Source organism: Musa acuminata, chromosome BXJ3-5, assembly GCF_036884655.1.
Source record: "Musa acuminata AAA Group cultivar baxijiao chromosome BXJ3-5, Cavendish_Baxijiao_AAA, whole genome shotgun sequence".
Taxonomy (NCBI): domain Eukaryota; kingdom Viridiplantae; phylum Streptophyta; class Magnoliopsida; order Zingiberales; family Musaceae; genus Musa; species Musa acuminata.
Genome location: NC_088353.1, coordinates 38,187,889 through 38,207,222, shown reverse-complemented (window position 1 = coordinate 38,207,222; position 19,334 = coordinate 38,187,889). Strand labels below are relative to the sequence as shown.

General features: G+C 33.8%; 1 protein-coding gene across 1 annotated transcript; it reads right to left on the bottom strand.

The window, feature by feature from the left end:
• Positions 1-4,191: 4,191 nt before the first annotated feature.
• On the bottom strand, positions 4,192-19,100 carry LOC135637951 (anthocyanin regulatory Lc protein-like). The gene is made up of 8 exons (XM_065150852.1): positions 18,648-19,100; positions 10,117-10,371; positions 6,817-6,913; positions 6,661-6,675; positions 6,483-6,539; positions 5,412-6,380; positions 4,750-5,190; positions 4,192-4,664 (listed from the first exon to the last, which is right to left on the bottom strand). Exons 1-8 carry the CDS (start codon positions 18,773-18,775, stop codon positions 4,593-4,595), a joined length of 2,034 nt encoding a protein of 677 aa, XP_065006924.1. The 5' UTR covers positions 18,776-19,100; the 3' UTR covers positions 4,192-4,592.
• Positions 19,101-19,334: the final 234 nt, after the last annotated feature.

Genomic DNA, 19,334 nt, shown 5'->3' with positions numbered 1-19,334 from the left:
TATAGCTATCATAGTGTGAGATTGGAAAGCCTTAACTTCACAACAAAGAGATTTATTATTTTCTCTTATAATTCTTTGAGGTTGGCGAGCCTTAACTTTAAATAGCTCATTATCTTGATTTCCCGGTATTCATGACTTGATATTTTCTTTATATGAATCAAGATCATTTACTTTTTGATCTCTTATCATTCTTTCTTTTTTGTTATTTATAAAAAAAGAGAATTGTCAAAATGAATCATGATCTTTCAATATTCATGACTTGAGATTTACTTCATATGACTCCTTTATAATAACCTATCATCAAATTGATGTCTCATGATTTGAACTTATCTTTGATATCTTTCATGTTATGATTGGAACATTGATATAAAAGAAAAAAAATTGCCTCATTATATCCTTCCCTTTGTTTTTTATAATGACAAAGGGGGAGAAAGAAGTGCTAACTTGCACATCTCAAAGAGAAGCAAAAACTTGCTAGCTTGCACATTTCAAAGAAAATCAAAAACTTTTTTGCTAGCTTGCATATTTCAAAGAAAATCAAAAACTTGCTAGCTTGCATATTTCAAAGAGGAGTAAGAAATTTTACATATTTCTCCCTTTTGTTAATGACAAAGGGGGAGAAGTTGAATATACTCTTTGATGATTTTAAATTATGCATGTAATGATATCTTAACTCATATTATAATTTGGAATTGTGCATACAATAATATCTTAACTCATGATTTGATATTACGAAGCATGTAATGATATTTTAACTATAATATGTTAGCATATGTCTTTTGCAAAGAAAGTCATTATCACTAAAATTGTTTCAACTTAAATTCAAATATTAGCATTAGAAGGTTATCATTTTCTGAATTTAAGTTTATATGGAAGGGGGAGTTTAGTTAAAACTTCGTCATCAATAGATTTCCATAAAAAAAGAAAAGGGAGAGATTATTGAATCTCGGATTTTGATAATGAAATCAATTGATAAGTCTGAATTAATGAGCATTTAAGAAAAATGATGCAAGACAAATTTTGATCATAGAAAGATAAATTATTAAAGCAAGAGAATTAGATATTGGGTCAAAGTTCATCATGTCAAAAATCGAGCATCGAGCCAGACGGATCGAACATTGTGCAAAGAAGATTAGATGTTGTAAGAGATCAACATGTCAATGGATCAAGTAATACACCGAAGGAAATGATGATGCGTCGGAAGTTTGAATGAAGTATCAGATGAACTAATGACTTGTCAAACAATATAGGCATCATGATTATAGTGTCAAGTCTTGATCGAAGTAGTTTAAGTGTCTAATTGAGTTAATTTTTAGGTGTAATCATGTCAACTTGATTAGGAGCCCATTGGGACATTATCAGGGTTGAATTGGGCCTATTGGAAGGCAAATTAAGTGACATAAGATTGGGCTAGGTGGTGGCATTGCCAAGCCAAGCGATGGTACTACTTGTGAGTTGGAAAATATTAAATGTATTTGTTCGAAAAACCCGACGAGGTATCGCTAGGGTCAATAATGGTCCTGCCCAGTGTCAAGTAGTGGTACTACCCATACTGATAGTGGTACTGCCAGAACATAGTCTCCTAGACTATGTTAGGCGACGGTATTACTAATATCCCAAAAACTCAAAAATTTAAATTTTGACACTATTTCTGAAGTCATTTGGGGCCTATAAATACCCTCTCATGCTTTCTTGACAAAGTTTGAAAATCTTATGATTTTAAAATATTATAAACTCTTAAAAAGTGTTAAATATCTTCCTCTTTGAGTCTAAAAGTTATTCTAAGAGAGTGAGAGTAATTTTGTAAAAGAGGAGTGTAAGAGTTCTCTCCTAAATTTATGAAAAGGAGAAAGAGTTGTAACAATGGTAATTGATCTTTGTCTATTGAAAGAAGATTGATGGTGAAAGTCAGTGACCTCGAAGGAAGAGGAATCGAGAGTGGACATAGGTTAAGATGATCGAACCACTATAAATCGGTTTATATTTCTTTTTTTTATCTTAATTTATTATTGTATATTGATTTACTTACTAAGCAATTCTTACTCGCACTTCTTGTTAATCATATTTTTGATATGGATTCAGTGATTGAACTTTCAAACCGAAATTTTTCGAAAGCACTAATTCACTCCCCCCCAATGCATTTATGATCCTAACAGTTGGATTAAATTAGATCATATGAAATCAATATATATTGCTTAAATTAGAAATATCAAATCATATTTATAGAGATCATATAAATCATGAAAATTAAATCATATCCAAAGAGATCACAAATATCAAAGATATTCTTTCATATTTATGAAATGATTATTTACATATTAGTTGCTAATTCTTTACATTTATTCCTGATTATATCCATTAGTCTTTCATTGGTATCGTATCATATTATTGACTTTTATGTAAGTACAACATAGGTGAATGGTAACTCTTATGTTCTCCATGATTGTTTTTACATATTCCTAAGACATGGAGATATATATTTTTATTTTTCTTGCATGACGTAGATGTAGAAGACGATCTAGTTTTGTTATGATTTGTGATTTTATCAAAACTAATATTAGTTTTAGATAAAATGATGTGGACTTTGTGATTGCATCATCACTAATATTATTTGTTGGACAAAATAAACATTGAAATGTGAAGCCTCAAATGTTAATTTTTTTTATTATTTATATTGATTATTAAAAATTGATAGGTTGTTAAAAAAACACTATTGACATGATAGTTCGTAACTAATATTGTTTTTGTCTACATAATTATGAGTGATAAATTCCAGTAGTTATCATTAAAGTTTCTATATAACATTTTAGTGACCATCAATTCATCATTGAATTATCGTTATATTATTTCATCAATTTATTTATTTTCAATTATAAATTTTGAATATATTAGCCACAAAAATAAGTCGTCACTAAAATCTATAATTTAGTGACATATGTGTCTTTTATTGTCTCTAAAACTTTTCATGGGACCTAGGCTAACAGAAGTTGCTGAACCTTGATGTTGTCATTTGTACAAAAAAAACCTTCTCATGTATGAGTCACTTGGATACAAAGGCATTCATGTCTTTGAATCCATGACTTACATAATCATAGCTTAAGCCTTTAGGCATATACTTTTATTGATATTCGAGTTATATGGTAAACTCTTCGACTTATTTTCATAATACTTCAATTTTTGTATCCTTTTCATTTTTTTATGATTGCATCATTTTTTCGCTACTTTGACGTTTACCCCTTTTAGTTGTTATAAGAAGGAAGTACTTTAAGAGTATAGTGAAACTTTGATACCGAATAGTGTAAATCAAGAGGAAGATAAAAGAAGAAGGTGAGAAAATAAATAAGATATGGGAGAACAAAAGATAATTCTATCTTTTTTATGAGATAATTAAGAGTTGGTAGCTCAAAAATATAAAAGCTCAATAAGGTTTCAAAAGCTAGAATGCCACATCAATCTTTTTCCCCTCCCCTTTTATATATCTTTTATACATTAAATCATCAACCATCTCATTAATAAGTTATAATTTATTAAAAATTAAGTATAATTATAATATATAATTAATTCATTATGCTTTGTACTTGATGATTTGAAACTTCTAGTAAACACAAGGTGCAAATCATTTCTTGAAATTTAATGAACTTGAAAATTTATTATGTTAAAATTAGGAAACATTCGATGCTCACCATGCTGCAAGATGTTTGGAGTCTTAAAGTGCTCTTGCTTGGAAGTGGCTTCCACTAATATCTTCGACGTCGACTGTGGCATTTGCATTCCCTTTTCTTGGTACAAAACGTGTTTCCCGTTCCTTTAGATTATCGTAGTTATGTGACGCAGCTAACCGTGATCACCACGTACGGTGCTTCGCATGCAGCATTTGTTTTGATGCATATATTTATGTGCATGCTTCAGGATCCGTAGTCAAGTTGACGCCTTGTCTTGTTTTCTCCTTAAATACCCTTCGTTGGGCAGCTCTTCAGGTTGGAGCTGCCATCCTCCATTTATTAGCTCTCCCTAACACGCACTGTGGCACAGACCACTAGTAACTCTCCATTTATGTGGTCTTTCCCTTGTCGTGTTCCAAACCACTCGATGTGTGACCAGGTAATTTGGTTTTCGTATTATTTGCGCCACCATATACTGTTTTTTCCCTCGAAAGTAACAAAGCAAGCAAAATGACTCCAGAAAAACATGTTTGATGGCGAACATAAAACAATGAATAATATGTTGTGCAGTAACCACGAGAGGAGGATGCTAAACCAGGAACCATAGTGCTAAGAACAACAAGGACAACATTGACACTCGTACCTATTCATTGTTCTTTCCACATTATAGATTGACAACTGCTTTAGGTTTTCTACTGTCTTTTCTGTCCACTGAATTATGTTTTCATCCATCTTCTGAGTCATATGTATAACCAAATGCTCATCCCTTGCAAGCTACTTCCCGAGTGTACTCCATTAGCTTTCATTTTCCGTGAAGATCGAGGAGAACCTGCACATACTTACATGACAGACACTGGTGCTCAGTTGACCTGAAGAAAGATCTGTAAGGGCTCAATGGCCTGCTGTCATTAGGGAAGAGCATGCCGCCAGCTATAATAATCCCATCACTCTTTGAAGTGATTGCTTTATCATTCCTGGGGAGGCAACACTGGTGCTTCTAAACTGTAGTGGAGACCAAAAGCAAATCAGTAACTAGAAAACACAGCAGGAAGCAATCCACTAATGAGGCTGTTGGATGTATCCAAACCTTGGATTTTATTGCCAGGGAAAGCAAGCCATCGACAGTGGAAGATTGCACCGATAGCAGATCCAATTGGAGGTTGCTTATGGATTCCACTATCTCGAACACCAAGCATTCCCTCCATGGACAGTGAATCTCTACCAAAACCTCTTTGTCCTTCATGGTGACGTTTACCTCGATTGGACCATCCTTGGTCAAGATCCAGAGGTGCTCGGCATTTGATCTATCGACGTCACATACTTTCCGCTTCTTTGCTAAAGATTTCTCGCCATTTACGATCTCTTTATTTCTGTAATTTTCAGATGATCGCTCTGCTACATCAGGATGCTTCCTGCTCTCTGCAATCTCAAGCTCCGCTGGCTCCTGGCTGGATTCCAACTCCAGCACTCTTCTCTCAAGATCTTTCAGATAATCTATGGTGTTACCAAGGACGGATGCCTTGTCGACCTGATGACAAAAAGAAAATTACAGCAAATTAAATTCTATAAACAAAGGTGATAGGTCAAAGATATATTTTCCCAAATAATAGGCAAAATATTTCTAGCTTATCACCAAAATTTTGGATTCGGCAAAAATTGTCAGAAATTTCACATGAACAGAAATATATTGAGAAAACCATCTGATACCATTCTAGAAGTATATCTTCCCTCAGGAACTAATTCTACTACCTTGCTGATAGACGGAATAAGTGATCTCAAAACAAGAAATTTCTCCTTCAACTTCTCTCTTCTCCTCCTCTCTGATAAGACATGACGTACACCGGACTCTCCCTCTGGCTTGCAAGTTTTTTCCTGCATCCCATTTTCTTGATGACTCTGCAGGCGTCCGTCATGCAACCATGTTTTATCCACTAGAAGTTTCTTTAAGAGCTTCTGAGACATGCTAGTGAATGGTTTTGGTGGGTTCATATCAATTCTCCAGATTGCAAAACTGGATTTATGAGAAATCTTCGGGCAGCTTGAAACTGGTTTTACATGTTTTGAATTCTGTAAAATGACAGCAACTGTCTTTGCAGAGTGTGAATCATCACCATCAAGATCCAGTGGAACTATCCTGCTAAGGCTTCTCTGTTGAACACCGTCAAGAATCTGGTTGTCTTTTCTTCCTCCCTCAGTTCCAGAGACAACTCTCCGAGCATTAACGAAAGACATCGGTTCATGCACATCACAATCCAAATAGCCATGTAGGACATTGCTAAACTCATCATCCATAAACTGCCTACTCTGAGTCTGAGATATGTCATTTAGCCCATCAACTCCAAATGCATCTTCTACCTTTTGCGTGGGGCAGCCATCATTTAAACTACCATCTGAAGAACCTACAATTAGTTCTTCACGTATGCTTGTATGTAGCTCTTCGTCCCTGCATCGGACTGGTTCTGTTTGTTCGATAGAGGCATACAAATGAAATGGAATGTGTGTCGGACCATTGCCCAATTGGGTTTGAGGATCAGCGATCAGATTCTGGTCCTCCAAGCCGATACAGTCATCTATGTTATTATCAAGATTAGGGCATAAATTATCTTCGTCGTTCTCAGGCATTCGACGACCGGATATAGATTGCTCAGAGCAAATCGGATTTGGTAGCTCCCAGAGAGAACTTGTGATCTTCTCTATGATGGCAGGATCCTCCAAAATCTAAAGTCACATAAAATTAAAGGAGACATAGTTGTATGAGAAGTATAATAGTTCAGAATACCCTACTTGAAATCTTCATAAGAACAATAGAATAGAACTTACTAGATCATTTGTTCCGAGCTCTAGTACACCATCCATGATAGGGATGCACACCACAGTCTGCAAATAGACACCATGACAAATTATATTATAACTCGTCCAGACATATATTCACTTAAAGGTTGTCGAGAGAGACTGTCACGGTGTAATTGGTCAATTGAAACTAAGACCCTAACCATACCTGAATAGATGCACTCTAGATGATGTGTGACATGGTCCAAATTAAGCATTCCGCAAGTAACATATCAAAAATTAAAAAAGTCGCCAATTTTAGCTTCTTGTTCTAATTACATATTTAATTACAACATTAGAAAATCTAACTGGCTAGGTATACTACCTTTGCTAAAAGAGAGCGTGAAAACATCTTGCAATTTGCAAATTGAGCACCGTTCAACCAGATGTGTTGATTGTCCGCAAATGCTTTACCCGGCAATCTGAAGAATAATAGAAAATTAAGAGGTGTTAGAATTAAACTTATCAATGTGTCATAGAGAAGTTTATTATATCACATATTAAAGGTGTATTGAAGAATAAATCAAATTAATTATTGATTCTTTAAAGAGTATCTTGAAAAAAAGAGATTGATATTAAATATAATGAATATAATATGAAGAACAACATAAAACATTTAACTAAGATATGTTGGAATTAAGCTTATCAAGGCAGCACGAAGAAGTTTATTATATCAAGAGGTAAAACATAATAAGGGACCATAGAAGAATAAACCAAATTGATAACTATTAAAAGAGTCTCTTGAAAAATAAAAATTTATATTAAATATTATGAATGTAATGTATGTATGAGGAATATATAAGCCCCATGTATTGAGTCATGAAACATAGAGTGTTTTTAAGTGAAACATAGAATATTTTATCTTATCCTATTTTTTCTTTATATGATAGCTCTATCTCTTCTCCCTACATAGTTCAACATTTGGTATCATAAGAACAACAAAAAACAAAGTTGTGCTAGAATTAAACTTATCAAGATACCACAAAGAATTTTATTACATTAAGAAAAGAATAAATCAAATTGACTATTGATTCTTGAAATAATTTTTTGAAAAAAAAATCATATTAAATGTAATGAATGATATGTATCTATCGGAACTATATAAACCACATGTGTTAGCTCATGAGAGTTTTTGAATGAAACATAGAATATTTTATCTTGTCTTACTCTTTTTTTATATGATAATTTTATCTCTTCTCTTTACATATTTCAACATTTGGTATCTGAATTTAGATTAAGCTATGGCCTTTTCACCGAGCACTATCCAACTTCAAATCCCTATATTGACAAAAAAAAATTATGATATATAGTGTATCCAAATGAAGGTCTTTCTATACTCCCAAGATATATGAGAGCTTGTAGAAGATGGATTTATTGAACTAAATCTAATAGAAAATGGAATAATAAATATAGAAGCAAGAAAACAACTCAACGATAAAGGGAAAACGAGAAAAAAGCTTTGTTCATAATTTACCAAGAGCTTGATGATATAATGTTCGAGAATATCACTCCAATAAATACTTCAAAAAAGGTTTTAGAAATGCTTCAAAAAGTATTTGATGATGTGGACAAGGTAAAAAAATTCATCTATAAGTTTTATGAGTTGAGTTTGAAAAAATACAACAATATACTTCTGAATTTATGTTTGTTTACTTCTCAAAATTTATTTCTATTATTTATCAAATGAGAATAAATGGTGAACAAATAAGTCATCAAAGAGCAATAAAAAAAAACTAAGATCTCTAGATTGATTTTATTACTATAGCAATTGAAGAGTCTAAAGATTTAAAACAAATATTTTTAGAACAATTAATATGTTTTCTTTTAAGTTCATAAATAAAGGCTTACAAGAAGAGAAGAAAAGTCTATTGAGCAAGCACTACTAACCAAGCTTACTCTTGAAAACAAAAATGAATCAAAATCTCAAAAGAGAAATAGGTCATGGTCAAAGAGGAAAAGATGGCAAAAAATAAACCAATTAAGAATCTCAAAACAATGAAGGTGATAAAAAAAATTCTAGCCAAAGAAGCTAAGGTTATGGTCAAGGACATGGCCGAGGTCGTGGACATGGTAGAAATTCTAAATGGTCTGAGATATAATATTATGTTTGCAAAAGGTATATGTACTACTTTTTTAAATATTATTATAATATGAACAATCAAGGTAATAAGGTAAATTTTGTTGTAAAATAGAAAAATAAAAATCATATTTTGCTATTAATTTATGATAATTTGAAAGAATATCAGTCAATGACGTGGTATCTAGATAGCTTCAAATCACTTGTATGGCATCAAAGAATTATTTTCTAAAATAGATATAAGTTATTCTAGCAACATTGCATTTGGTGATCTATCTTAAAAACTAGTAAAAGACAAAGGTAAAATTTTTCTTAGACTTAATAATGACAAAGAATTATACTTTTCAAATGTTTATTATGTTCCTTATATGAAAAATAATATTTTAAGCTTAGGACAATTACTTGAAAAAGTTTATAATATTAAGATAAAAGATATGCTTCTTTCAATTTATAATAAGAATAAAATATTAATCTAACATGTGAAAATGAGAACATAATGTTTTATCTACATTTATATATTTTTTATTAGTTAGATTATTTTAAAACTAATATTAAAGATAATTCTATATTATGATATCTTAGATATGTTTACTTAAATTTTGAGACTTTAAAATTTTTAAAAAAGTATAATATAATAATATGATTACTAAGAATTGATCGTCCATCAAAATTATGTGAAGTATGTCTCATAAACAAGCAAAAAAGAAAGTCTTTTAAAATAACAAAATGAGCATGACAGACTTGATTTGATATGCTCAAATATTTATGGCCCTATTAATTCAATATTACTTCAATATCAATTAAAGGAAGTAATGTTTTCTTATCTTCACTAATGATTGTAGTAGTAAAACTTGGGTTTACATGTTAAAGAAAAAAAAAAGTTTTAAGTAAATTCAAATAATTTAATAATTTGATTAAGAGACAAAGTAGTTATAAGATTAAATATTTAAGAATAAATAGGGGTGATGAATACATATCAAATAAATTTAAAAATTATATAGAAATAATAGAATTTTATATTAATTCATCATGTTATATACATATCAATAAAATGGTGTTTTTTTTTAAAAAAGAAAGACTATACTTAATATGGTTTGATGCATGTTAAAGGAAAGAAAAATTCTTAAAGAATTTTGAGAAGATACTATTGCTTATGTCGTTTATTTGGTTTTCGATAAGATAAATTAATAATGTTATACCAGAAGAAGTATGGAACTTATATAAACTAAGAATTGATCATTTAAGAATTTTTGAAAATATTATATTTGTCAAGATATAAAAAAAAATAAAATTTGAGGATAAAAATTAAAAATATATTTTGTTAAATTATACTGAAAATTTTAGTGGTTTCAAACTCTATAATATTATCATGACAAAATTATGATATAGGATTAAAGACTTAGTTCTTGAATCATATATACAAAGCCAACTTCTCACTCTAATGACATGTATATAAGATAAATTGCACTTGATAAAAAAAAAAAAAACTTGAAGTGTCTACGAGACAAAGATAAAATGACAGAGAAAGCTTTTAAGAAGAGAGAGTACCCTTGTCCTATATTGAATACGAAGGACATGCAAGTCAAGTAGTACCATTCTGCATCAGTCAAATCCTCTGGATACAATGCAGCACAAGCCCTTCTCATCTGCTGATTGCTATCACCCGATGAAAGTGATTCATACAATTCCCTCAGTTGCTCGCTCCTCTGAAGGCTCATTTGGTCAGCTTCAAGTTCTATTGGTTGAATCATCTTCCTTGTTTTTATTTGACCATTGTAAAATCCACCACACCATTCCAAGACGCTGACAAAACAAATTAACACGAAATTTGGGCAAAAAGCTCAAATCAGATGAAACAATCAATTGATAAAAAAGATTCACGAAGCAAAGACGAAAAGTAAATCTCACCAACCATATTATCTGGAGGATGGGACCAATGAAAGTTCCTCTTTGCTCTACCATTCGGTAGAAAGTCTGCACATCCTATTTTATTGATATTTGATAAGATGAGACATTTTATCTGTATAGTGTTATCTTGGCATAGGCCTCCTAAATGGCATTCGCCTGTACAGCAGTCTAGGAAGAAAACAAGGTGAGGAATCTTATCTAATGTACTGTTCACTATCTTCGTTCTATGACAACCTGCTCTCGTTCCATCATTGCACACATTTAATGTAGTCGCTCGATGATTTTATCTAGAGAGAAAAGTATTAGGCTGACTACGAAAAGTATTAGGCAGACAGTCCACAAATTTAGTTTGAATTTTAATAATTTTTTTCTTATTTGTTTTTAACTTAATCTTAAATCAAAGAGGTGTGGTGACTACGAAAATAGAGGAAAAAACTGTAACAATAAGATAGAAAATTATAGCAGTATCTTGATTAAAAAAAAAGGATAGAAAAATAAGAGAAAGAAAGGAAAAAAACAAGGATAATGCAAAGAGACCGTTCTCAATCATCTAGGTAATATTCTCATATCAGGTTATATCAGATCTACAGTAGATTCTTGCTGTGATTACTTGAGGAGAATTTGGATATTATATACTTGGGTTTTGGGCAAACAACTGAGATTTATATATTCATTATTCTTATAGTGGATTATCTCTAGTTTGCCCCATGGTTTTTACCATTCATGTTAGAGGGGTTTTTCACGTAAATCTTGATATTCTATTTGATTGTGATTTCATTTAACTCCATTGCGTGTTACGACCTGCATGGATTTGTTCGTATATAAAAATTTGTTTCTCTTTTTATATCCCATCAATTGGTATCAGAGTAGAGTTTTGGTGATTTAATTTTTGCGTTTGAACATGGAGGCCGGTAATGTTTTTCTCATAATTAGCTTGAATGGAAATAATTGGATGATATGTAAATCAAGAATATAAAATCTCTTGTATTGCATAGACTTGTATGGACCTTTGCATGGGGATAGTACAAAGCTCATAACTATGACAAATGATAAGTAGAAGATATTAGATCGAAAAATAGTTAGGTTTATTCGATAGTGTCTTTCACCATGTTTCTACTGAAAGTTCTACATGTTCTGTTTGAAAAAAGTTGGAAGGTCTCTATCAAAGAAAAATAGTTGACAACAAAGTTTTCTTGATCAGAAAACTTATAAACTTGAAATATAAAGAGGGTGCTTCTATTGCTGAGTGTTTGAATAAAATGCAGAGTATCACTAACTAGTTATCCTCTATAAAAATATCTCTTGATGATGAGTTACAAGCATTGTTACTTTTAAGTTCATTACGAGAAAGTTAGGAGACATTGGTGGTTTTCCTCAATAATTCTGCACCAGATGGTATTGTAACTATGAGTCAAGTAACAAGTAGTTTGTTGAATAAGGAGTTGAAAAGAAAGAACTCGGTAACATCTCATATTGATTCATAAGCACTTATATCAGAGAACGGAGGAAGGTTAAAGTCCAAGGATAGAAGCAGTTCATGCATGGGTAGAAGCAAGTCAAGATCAAGAAAAAATATTATTTGCTATAATTGTGGTGAGAAAGGTTATTACAAGAACCAATGCAAGAAATATAAGAAGAACAAAAAAAAGGAAAAAGAAGTGGAGTATATAAAGTCAAAAGATAATACTACAACTACTATGCATGGTGGTGATTATTTGATTTTATCTCCTTCTAATGATATTTTTTCTTGTGTGTGTCGGGATCTTGATTGGGTGACTGACATAGGTGCTTCTTATCATGCTACACCATAGAGGGAGTTTTTTGCTACCTATAGGTCTAGAAATTTTGATGTTGTCAATATAGGTGACTATGGCATGACAGACATCATTGGCATAGGTGATATCCATATAAAGACTAGCCTTTGCTGCAAGTTGATGCTTAAGGATGTGAGGCATGTGGTTGACTTGAGGCTGAATTTAATTTTAATTGGAATTTTAGATGATGAAGACTATGATAGTAGATTTCACATAGGACAATGGAAGCTCAATAAGGGTTCTCTTATTATAGCTAGTGGAAAAATTATCACACCTTATATAGGCTGTAGGCCAAAGCTTGTGGTGAGTAACCGAATGCTACAAAGAAAGATTTCAGCATGGAGTTGTGGTATAGGCAATTAGGACACATGAGTGAGAAGAGGCTACAAGCTCTTTCCAATAGAGAAGTATTGCTAGACCTTAAAGGTACACATCTGAACCCTTGTATTGATTGTTTGGTTGGTAAATAATATAGAGTTTCATTTGCTAGTCCTACTTTGTCTAGAAAAATACATATCTTAGATCGTGTTTATACAAATATATATGGTCCTTTGAGGACAAAAACTCATGGTGGATCTGTTAATATTCTTGGTATCAGTGATGCACTTTATTTTGTCACTTTTATAGATGATTTTTTCAGAAAAGTTTGGGCCTATGCTATGAAGACCAATGATCAAATAATGGTAGTGAGTACATAGGATTGTTTAATGATTATTGCAGGTCACATGACATCTAACATGAGATGACAGTTCCTAGTACACCTCAGCATAATGTTATTACAAAGAGGATAAACCACATAATCATGACAAAGATCTAAGTGTATGCTTTCACAAGTCAAGCTACCCAAAAAGTTTTGGGATAAGGCTTTAAGGACCGCAGTTGATGATATTAACTTATTACCATGTACAGCCCTAGATGGTGATGTTACAGAGCATGTATGGTTAGAGAAAGATGTTTCCTACCAGCGTTTAAGAGTGTTTGGTTGTCGTACATTTGTACATATTCCAAATAATAAAAGGTCCAAGCTGGATAGTTAGACTAAAGAATGTATTTTTCTTGGCTACTTACATGATAAGTTTGGTTATAGGCTTTGAGATCCAGAAAAGCAAAAGGTGTTTAGAAGCAGAGATGTGATCTTCTTTGAGGATTTGAAGAAGAATGCATCAGCCATGACTTCTGCAAAAGGATTATCATATTGTGACCCAATTACTCCTTTAGTATATTAGGGTGATGGGAGAGATGTGCAGGAAGATGGTGTAGAGCCCAATATTGATATACCTGCAGGATATGTTGAGTAAGAAGAAGTTGGAGAGCAACTTTCCATAGAACCTCAATTGAGAAGATTTTCTAGACAACGTCAACCTTCTAGAAGATACTCTACAGATGAGTATGTGATGCTTACTAATGCAGGTGAACCAGAAGTTATCAGGAAGTAGTTGAAAGTGAATATAAAAAGAAGTGGTTAGTTGCTATGCAGGAAGAGATGGATGCTCTTCAGAAGTACCACACATATGATTTGGTGCAACTACCAAAGGGAATAAAGGCATTGAAGAACAAGTGGGTTTTTAGGTTGAAGACTCAAGAATATTGTTCTCAACCAAAGTACAAAGCTAAATTGGTTGTGAAAGGCTTTGGTCAAAAGAAATGTATTGACTTTAAAGAGATTTTTTTACCTATTATTAAAATGTCTTCTATTCGTGTTGCTCTTGGTATTGCTACTAGCCAGGACTTGGAGGTTGAGCAGTTAAATATGAAAACAGCTTTCCTTTATAGTGATTTGGAGGAAGAAACTTATATGGAGTAACTAGAAGGCTTCAAATTCAAAGGTAAAAAGAACTTTGTTTACAAGTTGAAGAAGAGCTTGTATGGGCTAAAGCAAGCTCCAAGACAGTGGTACAGAAAGTTTGATTCATTTATGATTGAGAATGGATACAAAAGAACAACTTCAGGTTATTGTGTGTATATCAAACGGTTTGGTAAGGATTTTATTATTCTCTTACTTTATGTTGATGACATGCTTATTCTTAGTAAAGATATGTCTACAATTAATAGGTTAAAGAAGGAACTGAGTGAGTCTTTTGTAATGAAGAACATAGGGCCACAAATCAAATACTAGACATGTAGATTTTCCGTGATATAAAAAATAAGAAGATTTAGTTATCACAGGAGAAATACATCGAGAAGGTATTGGAAAAGTTCTCCTCTTGCAGGTTACTTCAAGTTGTGCTCAAAACAAAGTCCGTCAAATGATGAGGAGAATAAGAAAATATAAAAGTTTCATTATGCTTCAGTAATTAAAAGTTTAATGTACGTGATAGTATGTATGAGGCAGGACATCACATATGCAATGGGTGTTACTAGCAGATTTCTTGCAAATCTAGGTAAAGAGCACTAGGTAGCAGTGAAGTGAATATTTAAATATCTCAAAAGGAGCTCTAAGGTTTGTTTAAGCTTTGAAGATGAACGACTTGTGTTGACAGGTTATACAGATACAGATATGACAAAAGATATTGATACGAGGAAGTCCACATCATGTTTTGTACTTACTTTTGCAGGGAGAGTTGTGTCATGACAATCCAGACTATAAATGTGTATTGCTCTCTCCACCACATAGGCATAATATATTGTTGCTATAGAGGTTTGCAAAGAAATATTATAGATGAAAGAATTCTTACAAGAATTGTGGCTGAAACAGGAAAACTATATGATGAATTATGATAACCAGAGTGTATCAATTTGTGTAAGAACTCAACTTTTTATTTCAAATCAAAACATATAGATATCAGATATCACTAGATTTAAAATGTACTTGAAGAGAAGCAATTACAGCTTTAAAAAATTCATATAAATGACAACGAAGCATACATGATGACAAAGACAATCGGCATGGCTTCACATTAAGGAGTCATGTGACATCCTCCCTGAAGAGGGAGGTTGTTGGGTTGATAACCTACAAGTTCAGCCCATAGTGGACTTTAATAGCCCATAGCCCATCCCTTTTTTAACCTAACCCTAGATCTAATAAGAGAAGTGTGGTGGCTATGAAAATAGGCGAAAAAACTATAACAATAAGGTAGAAAATTACAGCAACATCTTGATTCGAAAAAGAGGAAAAAAGAGTAAAAAAACAAGAGAAAGAAAGAAAAAATAATAATGAAGAGAAACTATTCTTAATCATCTGGGCATCAGGAGAATTTGAATATTATGCGTACTAACATAATCTTTATATCCTAATTATTCTCTAGAGATAAAAAAATTAATTTTATATTTATTATTTTTATAATAAATTATCTTTGATTTACATCGGGGGAGAGGAATTTTTCATCGTATACAAACATGTATACAAACATGGAGAAACCCCATCGCCGTCAATCATCTCGTTCTCCTGACGTGACGCGTCGCTGGCTGTCACGCCCCTCCGTCGGCTACTCCGTCTACGCTCGCGGGCACGGGAGAACCTCCTCATCCGATTGCTGCTGGCACGGTGGTGAAGGTGAAGGTAAAAGGGTATCTTGGGCGGACCTGCTTGCTGGCCATTCTAAGGATACCGTTCCGTTTCTTACTCATTTCTTTCGACGTTTGCTTTTGATCGCATCAAGATCTCCTCCAATGTTAGATACGATGAGGAGACTATGAGGCAGTGGAGACAGCAGCCCTGGGTCTTCAACCTTGTGGGAAAGTTTCTCCTCCACTGCACATCTTGAGGGACTTTGTTTGCAAAACATGGAAAGTCTTTTCTATGCCTCTTGTTTTGAATTTAGCCAATGACTTCTTTCTGTTTCGTTTTCAATCTGAAGTGGATGTGATTTCAGTGGTTACTTCTGATCCGTGATCTTTCCATGGACAACTCCTGCGTCTCTTTTCTTGTAGGCTGAATTTGAACTTCGTATTTGAAACGTTGAAAACCTCCCTTATTTGGATCCAACTCCATGGACTGCCCGTGGAGTATTGGAGTAGACAAGGGGTTTTGGGCATCATGAATGCGCTGGATCGTCCATTAAAGATTGACGAATGCTCTCTGAGGATGGAGCAGGACAGGTATGTGAGGGTATGTGTTAGGATGATCCCACCATCCCTCTGTTGTAGGGCGTGTAGACTGGGGACTAACAAACCAGTTTCTTCCAGCCTTAACTCACACGAGAACCTTCCTATGTGTGCTTTTGGTGTGGGCATGTCGAACGTCGTTTGAGCGAACGTTACTCTTCTTCTCGAGTGAGACATGTTGTAGGGGGAAGGTCAGATGTCCTTAAGGAAATCCCTCCTGCTCCCACGTGGAGTTCCCAGGGGCAGGGTCACGTCGAGTCCCATTTTTTAGGCTCCTGTGGCCTCCATCTAGCCCATTTTGACTCTCTTTACTCGTCCTTCTTTTCCAACTCCTCCCCAAGTGGATGATAAATCCATTGGGTTCCATCTGCTCCCATCTCGGAGAGCAGATCAGGGAGTAAAGCGATGACAAAGGCCAATGTGAGGGCATTTGTGGAGAGAGTTAAGCCCCAAAGGGGCTGTGGACGCAAATGATTACGTTCACCATAAGTGTTAGAGTTTTACTTTCATTTATTATGAGTGTTTTAAGTTGGAATTGTAGGGGCTTGCATCGTAGGCCAGTGAAGGATGCGATACATTTTTGTTATCCAATCTCATAGATGTAATTTGGTTTTTCCGCAAGAGATGCACTCCGATGCAAATACTGCACATAGGATGGCATGTAGGCTAGGCCGTGGATGGTTCTGTGGAGGGTGCATCAAGAGGGATTGCTTTGCTTTGGAACTCCTACGTGATTTACGTCCTGGTGCTCTCTTCTCATACTTTTGCCTTCCTGCCATTATGTAAGATGGGAGAAATAACAATTTTTACTAGGATTTATGCGAGTGTTTTCTTTCACGGTAGGAATTTATTAAGGAATGTGACAAATGTTGTGGTAGGGGTTTCTCTATGAATTCTTCAGTTCAAAACTTCAATAACTTTATTGCCAATTCGGGTTTAACAGATTTGAGATTTGACGGTCTGAAATTTACTTGGTGTAACAGCTATCAAGGCAGTGCTCGTATTCTTGTACGATTTGATAGGGTTTAAGTTAATGATGTTTGGCTTAATATGTTTAGTGCATGGTAGTTTATCATTGTCCCGTTTTATGTCAAGTTAATGGGCAAAGAAGCCTTTCTTCTCCTCTATTTAAATTTTGTCAATTTTCGGCTGAATATGAAGATGTGGCAGTATTTTCAGCATATGTGAAATTCTCTACCTTTTAATGATGTCTATATGAATGGCATTTCCTACAAATTGCATAGGCTCGGGGAGTCTTGGTGGTCTTATAAAAAAAAGCAGGGAAAGATTGAACTAGTCTTAGAATCGACTAAGTAGCATATCTCCTATCTTAAGATGAGCTTTGGTTTTCTTGTCTTTACAATAGATATAATACAAGTTAATTTGAAGTAGTGGTCTTAAGCTAAAACCAAGTGGATTGGTGATGGGATCAAAACATAAAGTATTATCATGCTTTGGTCACTTGTTGTAGGAGGAAAATTTTTATTCGTCGTATCAAGACTCGGGGTAAATACTTGTAGACCTTATCCTTATTAGGAATAAGCTTATTAAATTCTATTCCCAACTTTGAAAAGATGATGGGTGCGTTGTGCCTTGCCCAACTTAGTCGATCTTTCTTCTATAGGGTATCTCTTTAGGTATCTTGAAAGCTCAAGATGAAATCAAGATAATTCATGTGGAGTCAAACTAAAAGACATTGGTGCAAATCATACCCCTCTATATTTTTGAATGTTTTGATTCCTTTCTTATGACAAGGGAATGAGATGACTAGCTTCATAGATTGACCATAGTTATATTTTCTTTAAGAGAGTAGAGTGATCCTCTCGGTTTATCAGTATTTTATTTTTTAATCTACAAAACTCATGTAATTTTACTATTTAGCTAATATAATTTTGTTTGTCAACAAACAAAATTATAGCCGCTTTATGATTCTTTCTCTGATGGGAAACGAATCAAATGCTGATAGAACGGTTTTTAAGTTACCGATCGACTATAATTATGGCATTTTTGTGAACAATATCATTAGCAAAGTGCAGATTTCTTCTGGTCTAGTGCAAACTACAAAGTGCAGATTTCTTCTGGTCCGGTGTGAGTGAAACGTACCGCAAAATAAAGATCAATGGACTAAAATATGTAAAGAAGCTGTGGTCTCCATGAATTCCAAAATTTAAGAACATTAACACAAGAATCAAAATTTAAGTATATACACACATGAAAAAATATAAGAATTTGAACGATTAAGTAAACGGAACAAGATAATAATATATGAGAATAAATTTAAGAGGGAAAACGAAGTTGGAGCAGCTTCCTTACCCGGGTTGCGTGGTGGAAGTAGACCAAAAGAACGAATAGCTCCAATGGATCTTCGTAACGATAGCAGCGAGCTGCTTCCTGATGTGCCTCACTAGCATTTCTTCGTGGATCTCGAGATCTGCGGTCATTTCTCGGCACAAGACCAGATCTCCACCAATTATATAGAAGAAGAAGCAATTATCTTTCTGTACCACGTCTTCTAACCTAATAAATTGCAGAACATCGTAATTCTGATCGTCATTCTCGATATGGACCCTCTCCTACCAAAAAATTTATTATCAGGATCGTATTCCATATTATTTTCGTTATGGGATAGTGACGACACTATCTCCAGTGGCTGCAGTAAAGAAAGACAGATCAGTCAAAAAACAGTAAAAGCTGGGAGGTCTTGAAATCAATAAGTGGGATTCTTGGAGCTTGATCTCAAAAGAAATCCTCAAGAAGTTTGTTTCCTTACGATTTAGACCCTTTGGCCCTCCAAAGTAAAAGACAGTACATTATAAACTAGTTCGCAACAGCCCACAAAAAATGACAAGGTTTCTAGTTCTCAGAAATACACTATTAGTCTGGTTCGCAACAGTGTGCAGAAAATGACAAGTTGTTCGAAATCTATCGTTGGTTTAGGGTTCGCAGAAGACCGCAGAAAGCGACAAGGTTTGAAGTCGTTGTTGGAAATTTATTATTGGT

What these genes read in the sequence shown, in the direction of transcription:
- LOC135637951 (XM_065150852.1), bottom strand. Translation starts at nt 18,775, where the DNA reads ATGACCGCAGATCTCGAGATCCACGAAGAAATGCTAGTGAGGCACATC. An exon ending in ACTTCCACCACGCAACCCGG is followed by an intron (nt 10,372 to 18,647) that starts GTAAGGAAGCTG and finishes TTGTTTTGTCAG; the next exon opens with CGTCTTGGAATGGTGTGGTG. An exon ending in TTATTCCGTCTATCAGCAAG is followed by an intron (nt 5,191 to 5,411) that starts GTAGTAGAATTA and finishes TTTTGTCATCAG; the next exon opens with GTCGACAAGGCATCCGTCCT.